This window comes from Zerene cesonia, chromosome Z (genome assembly GCF_012273895.1).
Source record: "Zerene cesonia ecotype Mississippi chromosome Z, Zerene_cesonia_1.1, whole genome shotgun sequence".
NCBI lineage: Eukaryota > Metazoa > Arthropoda > Insecta > Lepidoptera > Pieridae > Zerene > Zerene cesonia.
Window position 1 is genome coordinate 7327670 of NC_052122.1, and position 24924 is coordinate 7352593.

Consider the following 24924-nt stretch of genomic DNA (forward strand, 5'->3'; position numbering starts at 1 on the left):
ATTCTTAATTATTCATTGTGTGTTTACAGTTCTTAAAGCTGTTTCAATGGGACAAGGACAAGAAATTGTCGCCCGTAAAATGATTTCGGACTCCATGAATGAAGGTGGCTGGGTTTTGCTTCAAAACATTCACTTGTCCCTTCCGTTTTGCGTAGAAGCCATGGATGCACTAATAGAAACCGAGCATATACAAGAATCATTCCGTCTCTGGTTAACCACAGAAGTGCACACAGATTTCCCGATAGGATTATTACAAATGGCTATCAAATTTACTAATGAACCACCTCAAGGTATACGAGCGAGTATGAAAAGAACTTATCAAAACATAACTCAAGACACTCTCGATTATTCCTCTTTACCCCAATGGCCACCCTTACTATATGCCGTCGCATTTTTACATACAATAGTACAAGAGAGAAGAAAATTTGGTCCATTGGGTTGGAATATTCCTTACGAATTTAACCAAGCGGATTATGCAGCAAGTGTGCAGTTCATACAAAATCACTTGGACGAAATCGATCCGAAGAAGGGAATATCATGGCCAACAATTTGCTATATGCTAGGTGAAGTGCAATATGGTGGTCGGGTGACCGATGATTTTGATAAGCGTTTACTAACTACGTTTACTAACGTTTGGTTTTGTGATGTTCTATTACGCCCCGGGTTCGAATTCTATAAAGGGTATAAAGTACCACAAACTAGAAATCTTCAAGGGTATGTGGATTATATTAATCAACTGCCATTAACCGATACTCCAGAAGTCTTTGGTCTTCATGGTAATGCAGATATTACGTATCAAATTAACAGCGCTAAAGATATTTTAGATACCATTTTAAGCGTACAGCCTAAAGAAGGAGGCAGTCAAGGTGGAGAAACTAGAGAAAGTATCGTTTACCGTCTAGCTGATGATATGTTAGAGAAACTACCCAAGCAATATATAACATTTGAAGTACGAGAAGCCCTCCAAAAAATGGGTGCTTTTCTTCCGATGAATATTTTCTTAAGGTAGGTATTGAAGTTGTCTTTATATAATGTCGCGCATATAATGAATACTTGTTGTAAAACTTGTCGTTTTGGAGGTTACGTGTCTCACAGAAATACGTTTTAGGCAAGAAATCGATCGAATACAGAGGGTTATCAAAACCGTTTATACAACTCTTTGTGATCTGAAGTTGGCTATTGACGGTACCATAGTGATGAGTCAAGGTTTACGAGAATCTCTGGACGCCATGTACGACGCACGTATACCATCACAATGGTTAAAGGTATACATAACACTGTTTTTTGTCTCTTAATAACATTAAAATTACTTATAATTAACAAGCTTCTTCTGTTTGTAATAGGTCTCTTGGGAATCTGCAACTTTAGGTTTTTGGTACACAGAGCTTTTAGAACGTGAACAACAATATCGTATATGGTTACGTAATGGAAGGCCTAATACATTTTGGATGACAGGCTTTTTCAATCCTCAAGGATTTTTGACAGCCATGCGACAGGTATAAGGCTCGTCTATTTATTAAATATACTAATGGATTTACGAGTATTTATAAGAGGCTATGAACTTTTAAAGCCCGGGAAGGTCATCACAATGATAAAAATACATTTGAATGTTTTAGGAAGTAACGCGTAGCCACAAAGGATGGGCCTTAGATTCAGTAGTACTACAAAATCATATAACCAAATTAAATCGGGAAGACGTTCACGAAGGACCAACTGAAGGGGTCTATGTGTACGGACTATTTCTTGAAGGTAGCTTAAACATTTCGTGTAATTAATTATAAAACCTTTTTACATCTTTTATAATATCAATTTGTTTTTATTATTTTAGGAGCGTCTCTGGACCGAAAAACTGGCAAGTTAATAGAATCAAAACCGAAAGTTCTGTATGAGCAAATGCCAGTCATTTACATTTTTGCTATAAACACAACAGCAGGGAAGGATCCTAGACTTTACGAATGTCCAATTTATAGAAAGCCACAAAGGACTGATGCTAAATACGTGGGCTCAATTGATTTTGAGACAGACAGTAACCCTAGACATTGGACATTACGAGGAGTCGCGTTGTTGTGCGATATAAAATAAAGGAATTATGTATTAATCATTCAAAACATTTTCTTCTATCCTTGAAAAGGAAAAATTTCATTTTTTTTTTTTTGTATTAAGAGATTTACTTCAAAGAATATCCATTTGACCCTTGAAATATTAATTTATCTGCTGAAGGATTGGCACATTGATTTTTGTTTAGTTTTGGCTGCTTTAGAATTCTCGGATTAATGTGATATACTAGAAATTAAAATACGAAAGTTCAAAATTTTTTTTATTAAACGTAGATCGTGATTCATAGAGTTAATAGGACCTCGACCATTCGGAGGTCCTTCAAATAAAATTTATAATCTATTACTAGTAATCTATTACGAATTTTATAAACACCGCAACACTTCAATAACAAACAAAAGTAAAAAACTACTTATAAAATAACTCTTTCAAATCGGGCACCACGTGTTAGAGAAGATTTTTAATAACATCATACAAAACGAGCACAAATGCACCACCAGCGCCTCGAAGGACGTTGGAGAAGGCACCTTTGAAGAATGCACCAGGCCCTTCTGTACGCATTATAACAGCCCAGCAATGGAGTGTGTTTTTGTATAGACGCTCATTAACAGGTCTACCTGACTGCATCATCATGCGTCGCCGCACCGTGTCCAAAGGATATGATGCAATACCGGCAATTGTTGTTACAGTCTGTAAAAAATAAAGAAGAAATCTGTTGATCTCATGTTTTATTTTCCTCTATTTCAGTGGTAGTTACCAACCCTGTTAGCCATAAATCTTAACATAGGACTAAACCGATCACTAAATAATCAAGGTCAGTTAATATTATAAGGACGTTGTATTACGTCATAAACGACATCTAACTTACAAAATCATTTACATAACGATAATTTTTACACATACAAAATTATGCATAACAAATGTTGGCTATTACCATATTAAATGCATGTCAGAAATTACCTGAGCTATAACCCATGAGAAGAATATAGAAGTATTTTTTGGATCTGTGATGAGTACTCCCCGAGCTGTGTCATATAAGCCGAAGTATGTAGCTCGATAGATTATAATGCCTTGTACTGATACAACAAAACCTCGATACCAGCCAATTGGACCATCTGATTTCAATGTTTTCATTAAACAGTCTACGAGCCCATTGAATTCTTTGGCCTTGCCCTTCCCGACATCAGCAGCTAATCTGTTGTAATATAAAAATATTGTTTCGAACAGGTATATGGACAAAAATAAAATGATCGATAAATACATGTTTTGATAAGTAACCTCGTCCGTGCAAAATCTAAAGGATAGACGAAGCACAAAGACGTAGCACCGGCCGCACCGCCAGATGCCAAGTTTCCAGCAAAATACCTCCAAAATTGCGCATTTTTATCAACGCCCTCCAAAAACATGCCTTTATACACATCTTTAAACGCAAAATTCAGAGCTTGTGTGGGGAAATATCGAATAACATTTGCTAGGTTTCCTCGCCACAACGATCCTAAACCCTGTTCTTTCGGTATACGTATAAAAGCGTCCACAATGCCTGCAAAAATAAACATTTAGCTTTACCTATTACCTACTGTTATTTAAGATTCAAATTAACTGTAAGGTTTTACCTTTATAACGTTTATCCTCTGATATTTGTTTGGAGACGTGTTGTACTTGTAAAATTAGTTTCACCCGTTCCATTGGTGCCATAGCAGTTTTTGATACAGCGGCAGATACTCCGCCTGCTATAAAATCTTTCATGAAAGCGCTTGGATCGTGAGCCTTAGCATCTTTACCTTTGGCATCTTTTGACATGTTGTACCCAAATACTTAATGGAATTTTTCTACTAATAACTTGCAAAACAAATGATACTTCAACACTTCTAGGAGGAGCTAAGTGAACATACCGCGATGACTTTTGTTTGTTACACCGCACTTTTAAATAGCATTATCAAAATCATCATTTATTATATGAAAGCCAATAATAGAAATTCAAAACGACGACATTAATTTATTATTGTGAAAAATTCTATGTCATTAGTCTTTGGCAGATTTTATGAGCTAAAAAAGAAGTTAATATTTGTTTGAAATTAGAACTCGATCAAGAAGTCTTTAGTAATTTGTTATATCTTGGTTTTTCTTGGGTGCTGATGGTGTTTGACGGATACACATGCATGTAAACAAAGGGTGAGAACTGCCTCTGTGGGAACTAACGTAGACATACTGGTTTTAACATATTAATATCGAAAGCTTCTATCCAAATACATTATCTGAACTTCATTATCATTGTTACACCCAAACTTAATATGAATAAATAATTGTTAATATATTATTGAATTAAAATATGTTATAAAATATTTCTCCCGACCAAGAGAGGTTACAGCTTTGGGGCCAGGAGGTCCCTGCCCATCAGGGCATCCTATGAGAGTTCAGTCCATAAACCACCACGCTACATGTCGTCGAACTTTAGATTCTTCAACATGGTAATTTCCTCATGTTATGCTTCACCGTTTTGAGTAGTGAATATGTGAATAGCATGCATATAATAAAAAAATAAATTTATTTCTTGCACACTCGAACCCCCGACTTTTACTTTTTCACATCACAAACAGGTAATGGACATACATACATAAAAATTTAATAGCTCTAGGGAGTTATACAACGTAGAAGATACTGCCACCTTCTGTCACATATTTTATGGAACAAAATAATGTGCATCAGTTTATATAATAGTTGTAGTAGCATTATGATTTAATTATAATAATACATGGGGACCGTTAAAAGAAAATAAAATGCACCATTTGATCCATTTATTGAAATCACATGTATTAAATATCCACAAATAAATCAATTATTTCCTAGATCACACTGTATTGGTCAATTACAATCACTATTGAAATGAAACATGTCACGGAGCTACAAGAACAACAACTGGGTTTTTGAATACACAATAAATATTTATCTAATTAACTATTATTGCTTCGTATTCGTATAGATTGTAAATAATATAATTATTAATACATATACTTATTTCAATAAACGTAATGTTTGTATTTCAATATTTCAAAAACCCAATGTCACTGTACTAGAACAACAAGGGAAGGCAAAGCTTACACGTCGATAGCCAGCACAAACTATCATTTTATATATTATGTGCTCCACCAGCCGTTCGCTTTACATTACATAAAGCCGGCCCCACATTGTGTGTACACTGGTATTCGCGGAAGGCAGTTTCATACATTTCAAAGGCAGAATATTTTGAGCACGTGAATTAAGGCCTCTAGTCTTATGAAGAAAACAAAAATATCAAATCAAAATTATATCTCTTGTAATTGAAACAACTGAAAGATCGAAACTCGAATTAAAATCAAATCAAAATATTCAAAGCACTCATCAGATAATTCAGAAAATGCAAACTAATATACACCTGGTAACATAGTATTATACTCAACCAAGAAACGCTAAGAGTATATGGACCGGCTACTTCGTTCCCCATTTAGCTATTTATTATATGTATCTCACAACGAAATCGATTAAACATGTATATATTTTTCTAAAAATTGTTGTTAGCATTAACAGTAAACAAACAATATCACTATTATTATAATACTTCTATTTCGCATTCGTCTTTAAGTTATTTGAGGCTAAATTTTTCTAGTTACATAACAAATCAATTGTATTATTAGTGCACCATTTTAAGAGGAAACGCGGTAGGTATTTTCTCCATACAAACGCTTTCGTCTGTTTTCTCCCCGGATATTGATCGCCAAGCAATGATTTTTTACAGAATATTTAATATGAATATGTTATATGCCTCTATACCTTTTTTATGATACTTTTTGTTTATAAGCACTGGAACCCTCTAAAAATACTCAAAATAGCCTGTAAAAGTCGGCTATCAACAGAAGGCTTATTGTGCAAATTTGACGACTATCACTGAAAATAAAAACATAGAGGCACAGCGTATTTACTTCTTATTCAGTACATATTATGAACGAATCGCTCACTTTGGCGACACTTACTCACTGGAAATTTACCCAGACATGGAAAATCCGCGCCCGCAGAGCGACAACGCTAGTTCCTCCAAATACCTAAAATTTCAAGTCTCTCCGGCCACATTTCCTCTTAAGTATACGTATTGCACGGTACAGTGCAAGCGAGAATTTAGTGCGTCTAGCTATCTAGTCATAACATTAAGAGGCTGGAGTTAATTTTGCTCTCGAATATTGTAACGATTTTCCGACTTTTTTGTTAATTAAGTCTTGTTTCGAAGACAAAGCAATTAAAATCCGCTTGCTTACATTGATTTTACTCTATCAGTGTCTAAAAAGATGAATAAAGACGCCGCAAAAACCTATTAATGGCTGGTTATATAAATTTTAAAATGTGATTATTAGGGCTATATAAATTAATATTTAACAGAAACTAAAAACTACCTACCCGATTGTAAGCAAATAGCAAGCGGATATACATTCATAAGTTTCTAATCAGACTGCATTTTAACCGTTTAAGTTTTATAAAAAGTCGGATATTTAACTTAAAATTATTATTGGATCTAAGTGATCAAGTCAACTGTTGTTTGTCAGGAAGAGTTTGTGAGTTATGTAAGGTTATTTTCGAATTTTAGCCGCATTGTCTGCGTTGTCCTTCAATATCTTCGACTTCAGGTGATCCTTGTACTTCAGGATACCACCCTCCCACTTTGTCACAGTTCCATTTTCGCAGATCCAAATTTCTTCGGCAACCTAGAATGTTAAATACAGTTATTAATACCATGACAATTAAGTATGTAAATACAAAATAATGTTGTATTGCTATTTAAGTTTTATTTGAGAATCAAGTAAGTTGGCAGGACAGCCAATCTAAAAGTATTAACTTCCTCATATAATCAGCCCATATAATATATTCCCATTACAGGGACACAGGGCTCCTATGGCCATCACATAAACGCGGTTGCGAAAGTGATAGGTCATAACAATGTACGCGACACTACATACTTCACGACCATACTTTATCAATATGACTAAAAAACTAAGAAGCGTCGAAGTTTTTTTTTTATCATCCACCGCGACCCACCTGATTGATGAGTCTAAAGTCGTGGCTGACCAGCACCATGCCGCCGTCGAACTCGTTGATTGCGTCCGCGAGCGCGTCTATCGTCTCCATGTCCAGGTGGTTGGTGGGCTCGTCCAGCAGCAGCAGGTGCGGGGTTTGCCACGCGAGCCACGCGAACACCACGCGGCAACGTTGCCCGTCAGACAGCTGACGCATCGGACACACCTGGACACCATGTTAAGCAGGTTATCGTAACGTTTTAAATGGTGATGTGTTTCAGTTTGAATTGCCACCTTGGCCGAGCAATGGACACAGAAAATTGTGATAATATTACATTGCATGGGTTTACGAGTATACAGTTGAAATGTTAAAGTACAATAAACAAAAAAACTAACAAACACGATCTGAAATTTGTCAGTTTAAGGCAGGCAGTCTTCTAATGATCAAATGGTAGACCTCGAACATAACTACCATGAAATAAAGTGATAATTACAATGAATACTTACAACACAGCACAGATTTATCGTCATCGAGACAATGCTCTCTGTAAATGAATGTTGGTCATAAATTTTGGGTGGTGACCACCATTGCTTTCCACCAGGTGATCCACCAGTTTGGTTGCCCGCACCAAAGTAACAAAACCTGTTCAATAACCTGTTGCCTGCCAGTCAAGCCGTATCGTCCAATGATCTTCCTCATCTCCTCCCGCTCCCGGACCTCGGGGAACTCCTTCATCATGTAGTCCAGCGGAGACAGGTCCAGATCTAACAGCTCGTGCAGATGCTGATGGTAGCGGCCGATGCGCAAGTGGGAGTTCTTGCGGATCATACCAGTAGTGGGCACCAACTGGAACATTAATTAAAATAAATACATTTGGATTTAGATTAATACAAGTTCACTGGTTGACTATTTATATTAGTATTACATTTGACACACAATTTAAACAGTTTATGAATAATTATTATTTTTAAATGTAATCTTAAAAACCTTAGTCTAGAGACATTTCAATTATTTTCCTCGCTTTGATTTCAATAAATACTCACATCTCCATAAAGTAATTTCAGTAGCGTGGACTTGCCAGCCCCGTTAGGGCCGACGAGAGCCAACCGCGTATCCAGATCAATACCAAATTCCAAGTTCTTATAGATCCATGGCCCTTCATCGGTGTATCGGAACGCCACATTCTAAAAATACAAGAAGAAAGCATATCTGTCTTTAAATTCCTTTGACAACACATAAAATGGTGCCAAATTATGTATTTTCACCATCAATACAATAGCCTTAACTTAAATTTTTTAAACAATAGTTTAATCAAATAGGCAATTGCATGTCCATTTAACATACATTTAAAATATGTCTACAATTTACCTGAACCATAATAACGGGCGGCGGAACCTTGCCACAAGACGGGAAGTAGAAGTTAAGAATTTTGTCATCCACCACCTTTTCCGTGAGACCTTGAGCAACCATCTTGGCCAAAGTCTTTTCCTTAGACTGCGCTTGACGAGCCAATTTAGCTGAACCGTGACCAAACCGAGCAATATAGTTCTGTGAATATAAATAAAACCTATTAAAAAAGATTATACATACATTGGATGGTTTTGTATTTGTTATGGAAATTTTATATTATATACTTATTAGGTTTGTAAATATCAAATTTCAATAAATATTGTGTCCATATTGAGTATTAGGTGTGATTATTTGTAACATTTAAATTTACATACCTTCATATGCGCGATCTGATCCTGCTCCCAGTTATACTGTTTCATCTGATTCTCGAGTAGTTCCATGCGCGTGCGCACAAATGCCTCATAATTACCGGTGTAGTATTTCAACCTGCGTTTGCTCATGTGGATGATATTTGTGCACACGCCGTTTAGGAAATCTTGAGAATGTGAGATCAATACTAGAATCCTTTTATACCTAGAATTTTAAATTTTATTTTATAGTTAGTTCAATAGATGCCATGTTCATATAAATAAATTCCGACTGTTCATAAAGTTTCATAATGGAAAAAGAAAGAGCATTATAATAGTTTCGTCGAATTCCAAAATAAAATAGCTTACTTTCGAATCTTTAAACAAGTTGTTTAAATGTGAGTATATACATATATTGAACTTTCAGTTAGGCTTTAATGTTTTTTAATAAATTCTTAATACAATTATTTACAATAACCACAGACAAACTTTTCATTTTGTTACAATTCAAAAACAACAAAAATGAAAATAAATAATTCCATTTTAACATTGTTTGGTTATTTTATTAGCATTGTATATAGAACTTACTGTTTAAGTTCCTCTTCAAGCCATACACAGGCGTCAAGGTCGAGATGGTTAGTGGGTTCGTCGAGTAGCAGAAGGTGAGGTTTCACATACAGAGCACGGGCGAGCGCAATACGCATACGCCAACCTGTGTAAAGGGTACATTAATTATTGAATGTAATGTGACGATATTTAAATAATTTAAAAGATATGTCCTATATGCTGGGCAGGTTTGTATTATTTCACGTTTGTATTCATTCTATGACCACCAGTTTGATTATTAATGAACTCACGAAAGTATAACACATTTTAAAGAATTTTCAAACGATACACCTACTTTAAATGTAATAGTAAATATTGACGTTTGTTTGCTATTTAGTACGTACATGAGAAAAAATACTGACTTGATTAAGACTTAGGAGAGTACATCTCAGTAAATATGTTTTACCTCCTGAAAAGTCCTTAGTAGCCTTCTGTTGCATTTCTTTCGAGAACCCGAGACCGTGAAGGATGTTAGCAGCACGAGCTTCCGCAGTATCAGCACTTAAGTCTTCCAGACGGTCATACACATCTAGCAATTGTTCCTGTGATTCTGCAACAAAAAGGCTAATGAAACAACAGTATTTAACATATACAAGACTATTTACACTGTATCCTTATCAAATAATCATATCAATATATAGAAAAATTGTGTAATACAAAATTAATACTGCAAAAACTCAGTTGCCTTTCTAAAGCCATTCCTACAAACTTATGTCTATCACTTTAATGCTCTCCATATAAATACATATGGCTCTTATTTCTAAACTGTGTAAACAAACTCTGTTATTAGCTAGTAGAGATTTAGAGAAATACGACATTTTAAATTAATCTTTAAACGTACAGTTACACAATAAGCATTCACTGTTAACAGTCAACATAAAATCTTACCATCATCCTCGCACTGTGCCAACTCCTCTGCGAGTTTCTCCAGCTGGATACGCTCCTCGTCCACCTCCATGACGCATTCGAGCGCCGTCTTGTCGGACGCGGGCATCTCTCGCGTCAAATGGAAGATATCTATGTGGTTCGGTATTGGCACTTCGCGACGACCCAGTACAGCCAGCAACGATGACTTTCCTGCAATGTTTTAAATAATTTAAACTATGGTAAATCCAACTATGTAACATGAAGTTCAAAACAAGTAACATGGATATAATATAATCTGTATATAAATCCACAATATTTTTTTTTTCGCAGTAATGAACTTCATGATAACTCCACTATTTTATTATTTCTTGTAATATAAAATGTATGTGTATTACATAAAAAACATTTGAATAAAGCAATTGCATAGAAATTGTAAATTTGCACTGCATCTATAATCCCATAAAACATACAATATATATCTTAAACACACAAATAATACAATGTATTTTTATAAAGAAGAAAGACTTATACGTAAGTATGTTTGAAACATTTTTTCACAAAAACTGCTGGACCAATTTCAAAAATTTCTTTTTTCACCATTCAAAAGCTACAATTACACTGTTTGATATAGGTTATAAATGTACCGAGCGAAGCGAAGCCAGGGCGACAGCTAGTAATCCAATAAAATATTTACACTTTAAATTTATTTTTGACCTGCCACTGAGAAGATCCCTTAACCACCACATATAACAAAATAATCAGCAAGTGTCACTGTTCAAATGGGGTAACCCACAGTAGAACATATAAAATATCCCCAGACTCATTTGTTTATGTGACTGAAGAATTGTAAAAAACATACACCATGTATGGTACAAAACACATATTTTTTTCAAAACTTCTAATAATCTTACCAATAATTTTACAGTACATATTGAAGTATCAAAGTGAAACTGTTAAATCACAATTTGCCGCCTGTTAAACTGTGTACTATCTGAAGGCTGTCCCTGATTAGACGATCTTACAGAAGACTAAATGTGTCTGTCATGGACAAAATGTGTAATTTCACCGTTTATAAACGCTTGCAGTTAATTCTTATGTCAAAAATTTACATTTCCTAACTTTTTTTGGATTTCTACCTCCTTTCTGGGAATTTGATCACCTTTTTTGTAGAAAATAATTAATCTGTGTAGATATTAACATAATAGGAACCTAACCAAACCCATCATAGCTATTCAAACAAGATGCGTCTGTAGAATATCATTTTTCAATTAAATGGTTTCACTGTGATAAATTGCATTTTACCAAAAAAAAAAAAAAAATACCAAAAGATTGTAAGCGGTTGATAAGCAATCAAAACATTACGACAGTTTGCTATGTCGCGAAATATATTTCAATTTAATAGCATTTACAATGCTTACAGTAGCATTAGTTGCGCCCCGCGGTTTCACTCGCGTAAGTCCGTATCCCCTTGGAATATCGGGATAAAAAACTGCTTATATGTTATTCCAGTTGTCCAGCTGTCTACATACCAAATTTCATTGCAATTGGTTCAGCAGTTTTTGCGTGAAAGAGCAACAAACACACATACATCCTTACGAACTTTCGCATTTATAATATTAGTATATCTCCTCTTTATTTCCCATAGCAGTAGTCACATCTATAATTATCTACAGGATATCTATAGGGCATCGTATTGACATTCTAGATAAGACACATTTACTAACATGAATTATTCATATTGTGATATGATATAAATCTGAGTTTATTCCAGTTATTTGAAAAATTTTAACTTTTTGAGCTACAGATTTTATTACAATAAACATTTCACAATTCGCCAAATCACAATTCGCATAGCTATTATAAATCAAACATAATATTACTTCAAGAATAAAACGATAAGTGGGCATAAGTGGTGCAATTATTGAAACAAACCTTTTAAAAATTCATTCAATGCTTCAACAGTCACACAAGGTTGACACAATTTATACAATATAAAATTGTAAAATCAATTCTGTCATCATAAAAGGAAGTATCAATGTTGTTACTGAATAAAACATTTTAGTTGAAATAGTAACACATTTTATAGATTATAAATTTCACAGCAACAATGAAGACAATTTTATTTTCAAGTGTCACAGACAATCACAACCAATTTGAAATATGTTAATCAATTATTTTATCTTTACCATGATAAAGATAAACTAACTTGCATAGAAGTAATTAAAACTAACATAAAAAATATTATTGCTAAATAAAAAATTATAATTGCTATAACAAAATAAAGTACAGTAACTTTGCCATATTGCATTAAAAATGTTACAACAATTAATTCTTAAGGCAAAAAGCAATGTTTCTAAAAATGTACATACCACATCCATTCAGTCCCACAAGGCCATATCTTCTTCCACAGTTCAATTCGAGTAGGGTGTCCTGTAACAGTTCACTTCCATAGAAAGTAATGGAGAAATTAGCTATTTTGATATCCCTGGAACGGGGATGGACGGCCAAAGTACCAGTGCATGACCTTGCTTCAGAATTCATCTTTGCTTCAGCTTCCAATTTAAGGCATAGTGCCTCTGTAAAAAATTAAGACAATAAGTCAATTCATTGTCAAAGTTTGTTATTAGTTTGGTTATACTACAATCTGTTTTAAAAAAATTTAAACACATTTTTTGTAATGTACGATAAATATAAACAAAATAAGCGAATTATTTCCCCTTTCTAAATTTCAAATAAAGCGTGACTAAATTACCTTCAGCGGTGAGCTCACGTTCTTCTTTAGTACCGTTGGTATCTGCTCCATTCTGTTCAGCGGTTGTTACTTTCGCGATGGGTTTTTTATTCCTATTGCTCGCCTGTTCTTTTTTCTTTTGCTGTGCTCGTTTCTTCGCGTCAGACGGCATTGTTATATATGTAACCTAAACTAGAAAATTATTTGTATTTATACTTGCACGTGAACAGTTCATGCTAGTTTTAAGATTACTTTATGAAACCGCATTACATAGCCCGTTACACACTTATAAATTGTTTAGATGATGAATAATTTTAGACTTTGTGATACCGAATATTTCATATTTAGATCACGTTACGTTATAATAAACAATAAAATATTAATTTTTTAAACAAAACAAGTAAATTAATCGAATACCTATTAATTTCATGCGACGATAATGAAGTCAACCGCGTCTACACGTGCTGCTTATAAAAGAAAGACAATTTAACAAAGTCACTGAATTGTCATATACCTGTCAAATCTCAATGTCAAAAGCAACCATGGATAACAGAGTGTACACAGAATATATACGTGCACAGAATGTATTTGTGTGAAACCTACATCTCAAATTGAATAGGTATCTAGTATCAACATTTAAATATCTTCGACGTATCTAAAACGTAAAGAACATTTAAGTATCTTCGACGAAGAATTGATGAGCAGTGAACCCTTAACAAATTACTTCTCCCACCTTTAAAAAAAACCAGATAAATTCAAGTCAGACTAGGCTTAAATTGCTTCATAGAACAAGAGAAACTATTCTTATGATAAAATAAAATCACCAAAATCAAGCAATATTTTTATATCATATATAATGTATAGAAAAGAAAAAGATTAAGATATATGAATATGTCTTATTCTATCAATGTACCAAATATATTAATTGAACTTGAATGTCCTTCTAATATGTGCCGCTAGATTAGCATTCGTCTCTACTATAGAATAATTTGAAAAGAAAGTCAATTACAATTAAAGTTACTTGATGGCATTATGTTTCTATTGTACCTATATAATATGCTGCGCAACATAAAATGTCCTCGCTTTGACTATAGCAGAAAAAAACTAATAATTTACTTTTTTGCTGAAAAATGTGAATATTATGTCAAAACATTAAAATAATACGCATATCGTAATTGCAAATTAGTTGTATCCCATATTTGCAACGTTCAGTTTCATTGAACAATCTAACGGAAAAATATTTAATACGTAGTTCCAGAGAACAGGTCGTATAAATAATAGGATAGAAGTCGTATCAGAGATTCAAAACTGCAGACAAGTTTTCATAGTATGCTGCTTGTCATAGGATGTTTTTGCTTACCTTTCTTGATGATAATTATGACTCGGCAGCTTTTTAAATTATGAGAAATTAGATATCTATTATGCATGCTATGCATTGTATACGAGTTATACCAACAACTGTATAAAACTTATTTTCAAATTATAATCAATTGCTTGTTTATAGTATAGAAAGGAAACGAATCTAGGTTACGTTTAAAACTTCTTAGGATAAAACAATTAAAAACATATAGAGGAAATTTGATTTAATTATAATCAACAAACAATAATTTATTGAAATATTTCAACAAACAATAAATTACAGTATGCACTTATACATCTAACGTTAAGCTTATCATTCAAGTTTTCAAGCAATAAATTATTTCGTACACATGTACATTTTATACAATTCGAAACGGGTTGACCATTGTTTAGCATATATTTCAGCTTCATACTACCATTTCTTTATATTTAAAATTCTGGAATTAGGCGAGATACAGTTTTAAAATACGCATTAGAAAGGCCCCATACAGTGGTTATTTTAAAATTATTACATACAGATTAAGTTGTAGTCGTAACTAGCCATGACACGTTTTAAATGGAATTCTTGCTGAGGGTCTCTTCTTACTTATTCTTACAGCATCGAACATTCATTTTTGAACTATAAATAGGTAAATCTTGAACAGTTATTTTAATGAAGTTATTTATGAAGGACATGGAGTAAATTGTATCTGTTTATCACAAGTTAAAAATTTCAAGCATATTTTAAGAATGAGAAAGAGACATCAGCGAGATGATTTCAATAATTAGGTATTATTAATATTTAACAGTGTTTCATTATTATTAGGAAAATATGTTTTTCTCATAAATCTATTTTAAATATTTTGAAAAACATGAATTTAATGATAATATATATTTTTTTATTTTTTCATTTTATTTGGTGATAACAGACAACAGTCAAACATACACACAAATCAGGCAGATTACATTAAAGTTCAAACATTTGAAAAATACGCTTTTATTAAGTGTTTGTTTCTTATTTTTGTATAACCATTATTAGGTAATTTATGACTTTTATCTAGCGTTTCAATTGCGTGTAAATGTTTCCTTATCATTCTATTTGCAATGAATTGAGTTATTCACTAGACCGATTTTTATCCCAGCTACAGGAAAGTTTAGATCTTAAAATATATGATACTCTTACTTATTCTGGACTGTTTAATGCTATTAAATAAACATAATCAAATTGGTATGCTTCCGTTCTTCCACACTAAGTACTATAAAACAACCTTAATTCCGATTTAAAACATTAAAATATAACCCAATATCACACGTAATTCCTACAGTATATTAACACCATAATTATATAATAAATGAGTATATCTTATAAGACAGCAAAAACTATAAAACGTTGCTCGACACAACAACAGACCATGGAAATATTATTGCTTTAATGAATTTCATAGTAGACTACATATTATAGCAAAATGCTTATAAAATAACAGAACGAAAAATCACAATCGATGTCAATATTCATGAATGACATGAGACAATCGAATGCTCTAAGATTAACATGGAAATGCACGTTATTTTTTTCAGGCTATCTGTATTACGATTTCAAATCGAATTCAGATACAGGTTTTATATAGCTCTCAATCTAAAATATTTGTTTGAATATCTATAATTATAAATATGTATGTATATAACATTTAATATTACACCTTTATATAGGAATTATAAAAATATTAGATATCTAATACGATATTATTTGCAAAGGAATACAACGCCAATTATATTAACAAATATGTACGTACCTACAAAGAAACAAAATCTTTTTTATTATAGTAATCACAATAAGTTATTAAGATTATTTCAATTTATTTCTAACTAAATGTCTTATTAGCATCTAATGCATTACTTTACAAATAAAATTAAGACAAAAGAAATTCTTTGGGTCCTTTCAGAAGGTCATTTCGATGTGGAAGCACATGATTCTTTCAATTTGAACATATTCTCATGAAAATCAAGGCATCAGAGAGAGCATTTAATCAGACCAAGTGGCTTAATGCCCGCATCTATTTCGCTATGATAATTTATTGGAAGTCAAATGTGAAAATGTGAATTGAAATATGCGTTGTCTTTAAATTAATGAAAATTATAATCTTGGCAGACAGAGTAGACAATTTTAAAAGCAACCGTTACAACTTATTCATATATTCTATCTAAAAATGGTAATGAAAATTTTAGTAACAGCCGAAACAAGAGACCAGTTAAATAAAAAGTTACCTCGCTTAAAAAAAATTAAAAGTAAAGCAATAAAATTAACCTCGATATTGCAATATAGCATACGTAAGGGGCAAGGTCAATAAATAAAAAGAAAAAGAAAAAACTAAAAAAAAATACATAATTTATTATAATCACAGATTATTTTCCAGCATTGCACTGGATTTCAAACTCAGACCAATACCTGCTCATATAAATAACATTCAACGTCAAGAGACAAAAACTAATGGAATTGAAAAGTCACAAATTCAATAAATAGTCTTAGAGTAAAGGAGAGCTATTTACAAATGCAAAATTTGCTAATGCGATTAGAATGTTGATTTGTAGTGATATCGCTCTAAGGAGGCACCGGTCGGGTGTGGCGCGGTATAGAGGTATATCGCGGTACAGTGCGCACGCCGGGTTGTATTTAGCCAATCAGCGTAGTGGGCACCACGCTCGCTGTGTTGCGTTTGACCAATCAGCGTCGAGCGTGACAGCGGCACCGCGCACGCTGTGTTGCGTTGGCCAATCGGTGTCGAGCGTCGATTCCGGGCGACGTGCGAGCGATGTTTCGATAGAGCGATATTACTGGCCGCGCGGCGAGTGGACGACGGTCCGTAGATCGAGTGCAGCGGGCGCGGCGCGGGAATCACGTCATGTTGACGCCAAGCGAGCGGCTCGCGTACTCGTACACCACGTACGAGATCGACACGGCGGGGATCACCTTTTATTGATTTCGATACGATTAGTTTGAGCTGCTACATGATACCAGAGTAAGCTTAGATTTCAAACCATGCACAGATAAAATAACTTTTTTCTTATATTTAATCTTTAATAAAATAAAACAATTCTTTATTTGCTTTCACAATCATTAAATTACTGAGTAGTATTAGCGTTGTGAAGGACTCATGTCTGAAATGGGTCGTAGAAAGACCGCGAATAGCACTACTAGTAGGAAAGGTTACGATCTTTGATGGCTGGTGGGAATTTGTGAATGAACGTATTCTAGTCTTACTCTGATATTTTTATGATATTAAATATATTATCAATTATATTTATATGCTGAATTGTATAAACATTATCCCCATACATTAACTTGCTATTAATCAAACAAAATCCTCTTAGTAGCGGATATTCAGGAGCGCTTATCATTTATTACAATAGCTGGTAACATCCTTTTATTCTATAAAATATGTCATTACTATAAATAAATAGTGACAATACTCCCCAAAAAAAACTATATCATAAAAATGTAGAATATTTTTATACATTAATTCTCAAAGAACCAAATCCCTTTAGTAATTTCCCTTCAACATTCCCCACACATAAGTAACTCAAGCTTTGTATAATCCCCGAGTGGTATTGACATAGATAATTACCTTGATGAAGTTAGGTGTAATGCCGCGGTAAAGGCCACGGAAGCCCTCACGCTGTACAATGTCTCTGAACACACCGCTCATTGTGCCCTCTGCGCCTTTCGCTGATCGCTCTGTGATATTGAGAGAAATACATGTATTAATATCTAATATATAAAATTCTCGTGTCACAGTTTTCGTTGCCAGACTCCTCCGAAACGGCTTGACCGATTTTGATGATTTTTTGTGCTTATCCGGTATCTATGAGAATCGGCCAACATCTATTTTTCATACCCCTAAATGATAAGAGTAAGGCAGAACAGCGTTTGCCGGGTGCAGCTAGTACAATATATAATAGAGTTCACAATTAAAAACTTAACACCGGTTAATCATAATTTTTTAAATTTATTATGAATTGAATATCATCATTACGAGGCAACTATATCTCGTTTGCACAATTTTGTTTCGATCATGGAATTAAATTCGTTATTTTTCTAAAATATTTAGAACTCAAATCAGTCAAGTCATTACAGATTAAACGTTAGTTTAAGTTATCTGATTTTCAATTTTTGGTAAACACTTATCCTCCAGGCTGACTCATAAGAATAGATAATTATATAGAGTGATTGTAAGAAATAATTGAAACACGGATTGAAATAACGTGTTTGCATTTCTAGAGGAGGTCATATCATGCATTAAAGAGGAAGTAAAGCAAATAGACACGTTTGTGTCTGCAGTGCCTATTTGTGTCGAGTGTGGGTTGGATCTCTGTGAAACTGATAGTGAATCTCGATCGCAATCACTGAAAATTCAAGTGCCAAATCATTAACCTTGAGCTTGTAGCCTCGTCCGCACCAAGGCCAAGGGGTAGGAGCACACTTGTCCCAAGGTGCAGGACGCACTGCCGCACGCCAACAACAACAGAATGCCGGGCTGCGAGTTGTTCGCTTGGTATTTGCTAATGTACTTCTTCTTGAGCGTCTCGTACACCGCCAGGTCTATGCCCGCGTAAGGCACTATCCCTAGAATATTTGGAATGTATCCCTTGTAGAAACATTTCAGTCCTTCTCTCGCGTATATCTTCCGCGCCGCGTCCATGATACCGTGGTATTGACCAGTTTTCCTTAAAGCTAATCTTGTCTTTAGCACCTCTAGTGGGTAGATCACAGTTTGGCTAATTGCTCCGGCCGACGCGCCGGCTATGAACCGCTCGTGTATAGCGAGCGGGTGATTCTTTTTGTCTCCCTTTATGAGCCGCTTTACTTGCTCGTACGCGGCGAACTTTATCGCGGACTCTGGCGCGATCTTGATCACGTTTATCCCGTTCCCGCGCCACAGACCCGTCACGCCACCCTCGTTGATCATCCGCGCCAAACATTTCGACATGTTTTCCCTGGTTGGATTCACCTGGAACAATGAAAACGCAATATATATCTTATACATATCACGCATATCGTAAAACACATTATGTGAAACACAAATTATAAACGAATGACTGATTTTTTTTTTCATTTAAAAAATGTAATTTACTGGCTGTAGCCTAGATGATATTTGTTTACAAATGACTTATTTTTAGGTAGCATGTACGTTGTAATGAAAAAGCAAAAATGTATAAAAGACGCCACGTTGGCAAAGAGCCATATCAATATTACAATATCTTAGAGTTTGGATAATAGTGTCATTGCTAAGATCTTGTCTTCTGCACATTAAAAAATAACAAACAATGTAATTACCTGCAGGAATACTTTAAGTCTATCAAGTGGGGCCGTACACGTTCTGCTGAACGCGCCGGCGATGCCGCCAGCTAGTAAATGTCGCCACCATTTCCCAGTCTGCAGTTCACTTTGTGTGAAGTCATCGGGTACGTTCATATCCTCCCCGATGTCGAGATACTGTAAATAAATATAATTGCTATTTACAAAAAACTATATTTCCTCGAAGTAATTCAACGAACGCGAGAGCAGATATAATTAAAAATTAAACTTGCGACCGAGATTAGACCACGGCTTGTAAATCGCACGCGTCACCTTTGACCCTTAGTTAGTGGGTTTGTTTGATGTGTATCGCTTGAAAAAATTCTAAACTGCCACAAGTTGGATGAAAACGAAACATTTTCATAGACAAAGAAAAAATTTCATTACCGTACATAAAAATTAGACAGCAAGTGGTAAATTCTACGTGTGATAAAAATAAATAGGTATTAACTAATTCGGGGCTCAGATGGTTATCATCCTTGTTATCATCCTTTGGACACTCGTTATGTTTTTTACGCTTCATTATTTTGCTAGTCCATACTTTCGTCTTTAGGGTTAACTGCTCGCTCTGACAATAATTAAATAATTATAAAAAAAGATCATATTCCATTTCATATAATTTAAAATCTTATATTTACCATTATGTTATATAGTGACTGATTTATATAAAGTTAGTTACCGTCATAGGTAAAAAGAAGTTTCTTTCCCAATCGAACAACATAACTAGAAAAGTTAGGAAGTAATTCCAATACATAAATTTAATATTTATTAAACCTGAATTAACGATAAATTTTAATAACAGTTCTGCCGTGGCTTTCATAATTATAAAATCCTGAAATTTCGACCAAAACTTTACTAATTGTTTTGTGATCCGTTTATATTCCTAATGGCCAAAGTATGACAATGTCAAAATGTACTTTTTATTATGATTTTCACTCTCGTGGACCTAAAAAGGTCTTTCCTATAGCTGTTAAACATATCAAAGAGATGCACTTTTGCAGTTAACCTTTGCCCAAATATAAATTGAACGACGAGATTGACCAAATATAAATTGAAATTTGGATAATTTTACACATGGAAAGACATCACAAAAAATCATAGCATTGTTCTAGTGTGATCCGAGAATCTACGGTGTGTAGCCTGGATGCAACTTCCGGTTTTGACGCTTTCGCCACCATAACAGTGTTTCTTGATAAGTATATGCGAATTTTTTGCGCGCGATTTAAAATACCGCTGCGTCATAATTAGAAAGTGAAATTCTCGTCTTAATTTCTAAACATAGAAAGTATTAACACGTATAATGTTAGAGAACTGTAACCACTGTGAGTCTTTTAAATTAAAATAGAAGTACAAATGCATCTTATATGAAATAAGTTTTCGCTCTATTCAAAAAGTTTAGTTAAGGACCAAATTCTATTATATATTATTAATAAGATAATTAGGGGTCCAAAGAGGTTTAATGCAAAAGCACGAATTCTTTTACGTTTAGTTCCAAAATTGATGTCAAGGACTTAACAGTGGCCTAACTATTCGTTTGAATGATTGCATGAACGAGACGAGGTCGTTTCGAATGACAAGACCGAAACTACTTCGCACAATTAGGTGTAGGTGGTATACTAATACATATTAATCCCAGTTTAGGTTGTAAATTTCATTAGCTAAAGGCAATGAGTGCATTGTATGTTTGGTCTAATTGGCCAGTTGCTAGTTTCATTGGTTATTATTTACATGTTTATATAACGAAATCAACTTGGAAAACCATCCAGTCGATTTCGTGTTTAATCGCAATGAAAAGTACAATATATGTACAAATTTTTTAATCACAAAAAACCTATCGTGAATACGTTCTCTGAGGCTCGCAACGAGGTCAATGTCTTGCAACAACAGATAATTATTGTAATTATGAACACGAAATTGTTGAAGATTCACAATTTTTTTTAAATAGTGATATAAATTGTAGAATAATCGCATAGCGACGGAGCCATTCATGCATATAGATAAATAGTTTGATAAAAGACCTTTACACAATTTTAAATATCATTATTATAAAGATTATTTATTTAAAAAACTTTCATTTATTTTTTCAATCGGATAATGCATGTATTAAATGTTACACTATCGATACGTTTTCATAAGACTTTTTACAGCTACTAACTGGTAATTATAAAGCAATTGATTTAATGTATTATCAGTTTTTCTTTAGTAGTACTTCATGACTTTATCAAGTCGTACTATCCCTGATGTCATTACTCTTATGATAAGATTGTCTGGCAATCCTATACTATACACATTGAAGTTTTCTGCACAACCAAACTTAGATTAAATAATAACAAAAATGCTGAATTGATCTTTATATAAAATGTTGAATTTAGAAAGGACACAATGACATTTAAATCACGCGTCTATAAATGTTGCCACACAAGTTACAAGAGTTCGTATTTACTTCATCAGTTTGAATTGGTATTCGATAAATGACGAAAATGGTCACTAGGTAAATATGAAGTACGTATAATTTAAAACAACGAAATTGGCTTCGTGAATTGTTAAGTATGTATTGAATGAAATGTTTAATATGTAACATTGAGAATCACGAGGATGTCAGATGGAGTGCTACGTACGTACGTCAACTATAAATACACGTGTATCTTTTTATAACGATAAATAAAATAGGTATTTAATGGTACGTTAGTTCTATCGTTATGTAAAATCGTTAATTCTTAAAATTTTCAAATTACAATTTAAAAATTTGTCATTAAATCTTGTAATTTAAATATTCAAATCAAAACGGATTTCCCCGTAATCGTATCAAATAATGCAGTCACGAGCATAATGAATGACGCAATTCACCAATAACTCGGCGCGTGCGCAGCTACGTCATCTGTATATAATATTATAGGTCGACGATTAGAAGGCAAAGTCTACTAAATCAGAAAACCCATATTTAAACAATGACACACTTATTGGAGTTGCTATTCCTCTATTTTTTTAATATCTACGTCTGGTATACCATCAGATTCATACACAAGATATAGATGTTAAGGAATGTTATGTAGTATACGCGCAACATAAATATATATATTATAGGCCGGATGTCGCCTAGAATGTGTAAGCAGTTAGACAGTCGCCGTGTCCTCGTTTCTGTTACCGAAACCACTCACCAACGTCAGAGATAAGGCCGAAATTGATGACGAATATGGTGCGAAATGTTCTCTACATTCCGCATATTATCATTTTGTAGATTGATTTAACACGCATAAACGTGGCATTGTTTGTAACGTGCACAATTCAGGAAGACAGAGAGGCCACACACAGATGTTAGATAAGTGTCGTGAGGTTGGATAAAAATAAATCTTTGCGCGGATTCTAGCTTCTCTTAAAATAGTATAAGAACACGGTTATCACCTAACATTAATTTATGGGAGAATGAGTAAAAAAAGTCGCACAGCAATTTGGTATTTATTAATGATCAAATATTTAGAATAAAATGTCTATATTTAATTGAAGAGAAAGTAGACATGGATACAGTAAAAAGTGACAAACAAAATTCGCTCTTAATAATCATGCCATGCAATTCGCTATGCAAAAATGTCATTTTGTTTATTAAATAATGTAGTTGGCGTAACACATTGGAAATCAAAATTAAATTCGAAACATAATTCTAAGTAAATTTGCAATAATTATCAAGATTGCTAATAGATACGACATACGAAAACTTTTTTATTCAATATCGTATCCACATTACTTAATTATAATATGAATGAACCAGCTAGGTATTCTAGAAACTTAATTTTCGTCGTTGCCTTGGCAACAGCGTGCATGTGGCCATACAGTTGGTGAATCTTTTTCCTTATAGGTTATGTACGCGGGAAAAAATGGAGATGTGAATCGAGTGCGAGTAAACGAAGACATTCGGAAAATGGAATCATTCAGTACCTTTAGTATCCAATCCCAAATATCACCATACACATGGAAATCCATTTTTAAAAGATATTCAAGTAAGAGACTGAACGAGCCGGAATCGCCGCGATGAATAAATTGGCATCGGCTCTATGCACTGTAGGTAACCCGAATTTAGATTATAATTACCTTTGCCAAACATCGACGAAACACGAACAGAAAATCCTCGAAAACATCGCCTGTGGCTCCCGTCACTTCTTCCAGTTCCAGAGACATTTTATCTAGTTTACAATAACGCAAATAAGATAAATAATATAATTAACTAATATAAATAAATCACAGTTGGATTGCTTCTTTGGAACTTTCTCAGATCGAGATGTAATAAATATATAATATTTATATTTAATTAACTAATTCGAGTACGTAGGAGCGCGATAACGATGCCGTGCACGCGTACAGACATGCCAACGGACATTCTCACACTGAGCAGTGACTAAACCTGATGCAGACGTCATCGTGCTTTAAACCGCATATCGTCGCCTGAAAGTAGCAAACGGCGCTTTATCATTACCGGTAGATATGGATAAAAGTCGGCCAAGTGCAATAGAGATCACATTGCGGGTTCTGTACTAGATTATACATACATACACATTCAGAGACCTATTACAAAAAAATATCCAATACGTAAGTATAAAATTTAAGTAGTATTACTTATATTACTCAAATTAACATATTTTTGTTTAAGTTGAACTCTTTTGCTACAGTATCAACAAACTCCAGTAAATTGTTCAAAAGGAACCTAAAATTACTAGAGAAATGTAGCAGGAAATTAAAATATTATATTCAATACAAATTAATGAATTACTCAAGCCTGAAAATATCTATATTTAAACAAGAATTCTGCATGAATTTTATATTTGCGTCATTAAGCGTGATCATATAATATTTACATTGAACAATGGAACCCTAAACTAACTTTGTAAATTTGTTTTGTTCTAAAAATAAATATTTCTCTCTGCAGGTTTTGTGTATGCTAAAAGACAGAATATATTAGCATTCAGAACAAAACTAGTTCAGGGGGCTTGGCTTTTTGTAAGTATCATATTTTTTACAACACTATAATGCTATAACAACATTTTTTAAATTGTTTAAACAACATTGTAGGAAACGGAACTCGTGGAAATCTCAAAGAAAGAGCAAGGCCGTGTGACGTATGCATTTCTGTTCTATGACATTGATTTCATTTTTTATTTCGCTACTTCTAGTCCGTGAGCCAGCGACAGATTTTCACGACCAAGTTCCTCCCAGTCGATAACTCGTAAAATGCCTCAGAAAGTTGC

At 33.9% G+C, this 24924-nt stretch overlaps 4 protein-coding genes across 7 annotated transcripts in view; 1 reads left to right on the top strand and 3 right to left on the bottom strand.

The window, feature by feature from the left end:
• Positions 1 to 2085, top strand: part of LOC119835575 (dynein heavy chain 5, axonemal) — a 45625-nt gene extending 43540 nt beyond the window's left edge. The window contains exons 44-48 of the mRNA XM_038360483.1: positions 30 to 1005; positions 1109 to 1265; positions 1344 to 1496; positions 1617 to 1749; positions 1829 to 2085. Of these exons, the coding sequence (XP_038216411.1) occupies positions 30 to 1005; positions 1109 to 1265; positions 1344 to 1496; positions 1617 to 1749; positions 1829 to 2082 (1673 nt within the window). The 3' untranslated portion in view covers positions 2083 to 2085. The remainder of the gene's footprint in view (positions 1 to 29; positions 1006 to 1108; positions 1266 to 1343; positions 1497 to 1616; positions 1750 to 1828) is intronic.
• A 415-nt stretch (positions 2086 to 2500) lies between these two features.
• On the bottom strand, positions 2501 to 3855 carry LOC119835793 (ADP,ATP carrier protein-like). Its single transcript, XM_038360788.1, has 4 exons — positions 3669 to 3855; positions 3334 to 3595; positions 3016 to 3250; positions 2501 to 2745 (listed from the first exon to the last, which is right to left on the bottom strand). The coding sequence occupies exons 1-4, from the start codon at positions 3853 to 3855 to the stop codon at positions 2503 to 2505; spliced, it is 927 nt and encodes a 308-aa protein (XP_038216716.1). The 3' UTR covers positions 2501 to 2502.
• Positions 3856 to 4835: 980 nt separating this feature from the next.
• LOC119835919 (ATP-binding cassette sub-family F member 2) lies at positions 4836 to 13513 on the bottom strand. 2 transcript variants are annotated; one of them, XM_038361047.1, is made up of 12 exons: positions 13414 to 13513; positions 13018 to 13188; positions 12635 to 12841; positions 10287 to 10475; positions 9805 to 9948; positions 9381 to 9504; positions 8820 to 9018; positions 8464 to 8643; positions 8139 to 8279; positions 7750 to 7941; positions 7117 to 7320; positions 4836 to 6785 (listed from the first exon to the last, which is right to left on the bottom strand). In XM_038361047.1, the coding sequence occupies exons 2-12, from the start codon at positions 13166 to 13168 to the stop codon at positions 6651 to 6653; spliced, it is 1866 nt and encodes a 621-aa protein (XP_038216975.1). In that variant the 5' UTR covers positions 13169 to 13188; positions 13414 to 13513; the 3' UTR covers positions 4836 to 6650. The 2 variants fall into 2 exon arrangements, with proteins under 2 accessions (XP_038216975.1, XP_038216976.1); XM_038361048.1 differs by having other exon boundaries at positions 13018 to 13183; positions 13414 to 13481.
• Positions 13514 to 16703: 3190 nt separating this feature from the next.
• Positions 16704 to 24924, bottom strand: part of LOC119835488 (calcium-binding mitochondrial carrier protein SCaMC-2) — a 26220-nt gene continuing 17999 nt past the window's right edge. Inside the window, exons 1-5 of one of the 3 annotated variants that reach the window (XM_038360338.1) lie at positions 23774 to 24066; positions 19667 to 19825; positions 18764 to 19340; positions 17958 to 18067; positions 16704 to 17302 (exon numbers count right to left, since the gene is read on the bottom strand). In XM_038360338.1, the coding sequence (XP_038216266.1) occupies positions 17228 to 17302; positions 17958 to 18067; positions 18764 to 19340; positions 19667 to 19825; positions 23774 to 23860 (1008 nt within the window). In that variant the 5' untranslated portion in view covers positions 23861 to 24066 and the 3' untranslated portion in view covers positions 16704 to 17227. Of the gene's footprint in view, positions 17303 to 17957; positions 18068 to 18763; positions 19341 to 19666; positions 19826 to 23620; positions 23713 to 23773; positions 24067 to 24924 lie in introns of those variants that run through there. The other 2 variants (XM_038360339.1, XM_038360337.1) reach the window with 2 other exon arrangements.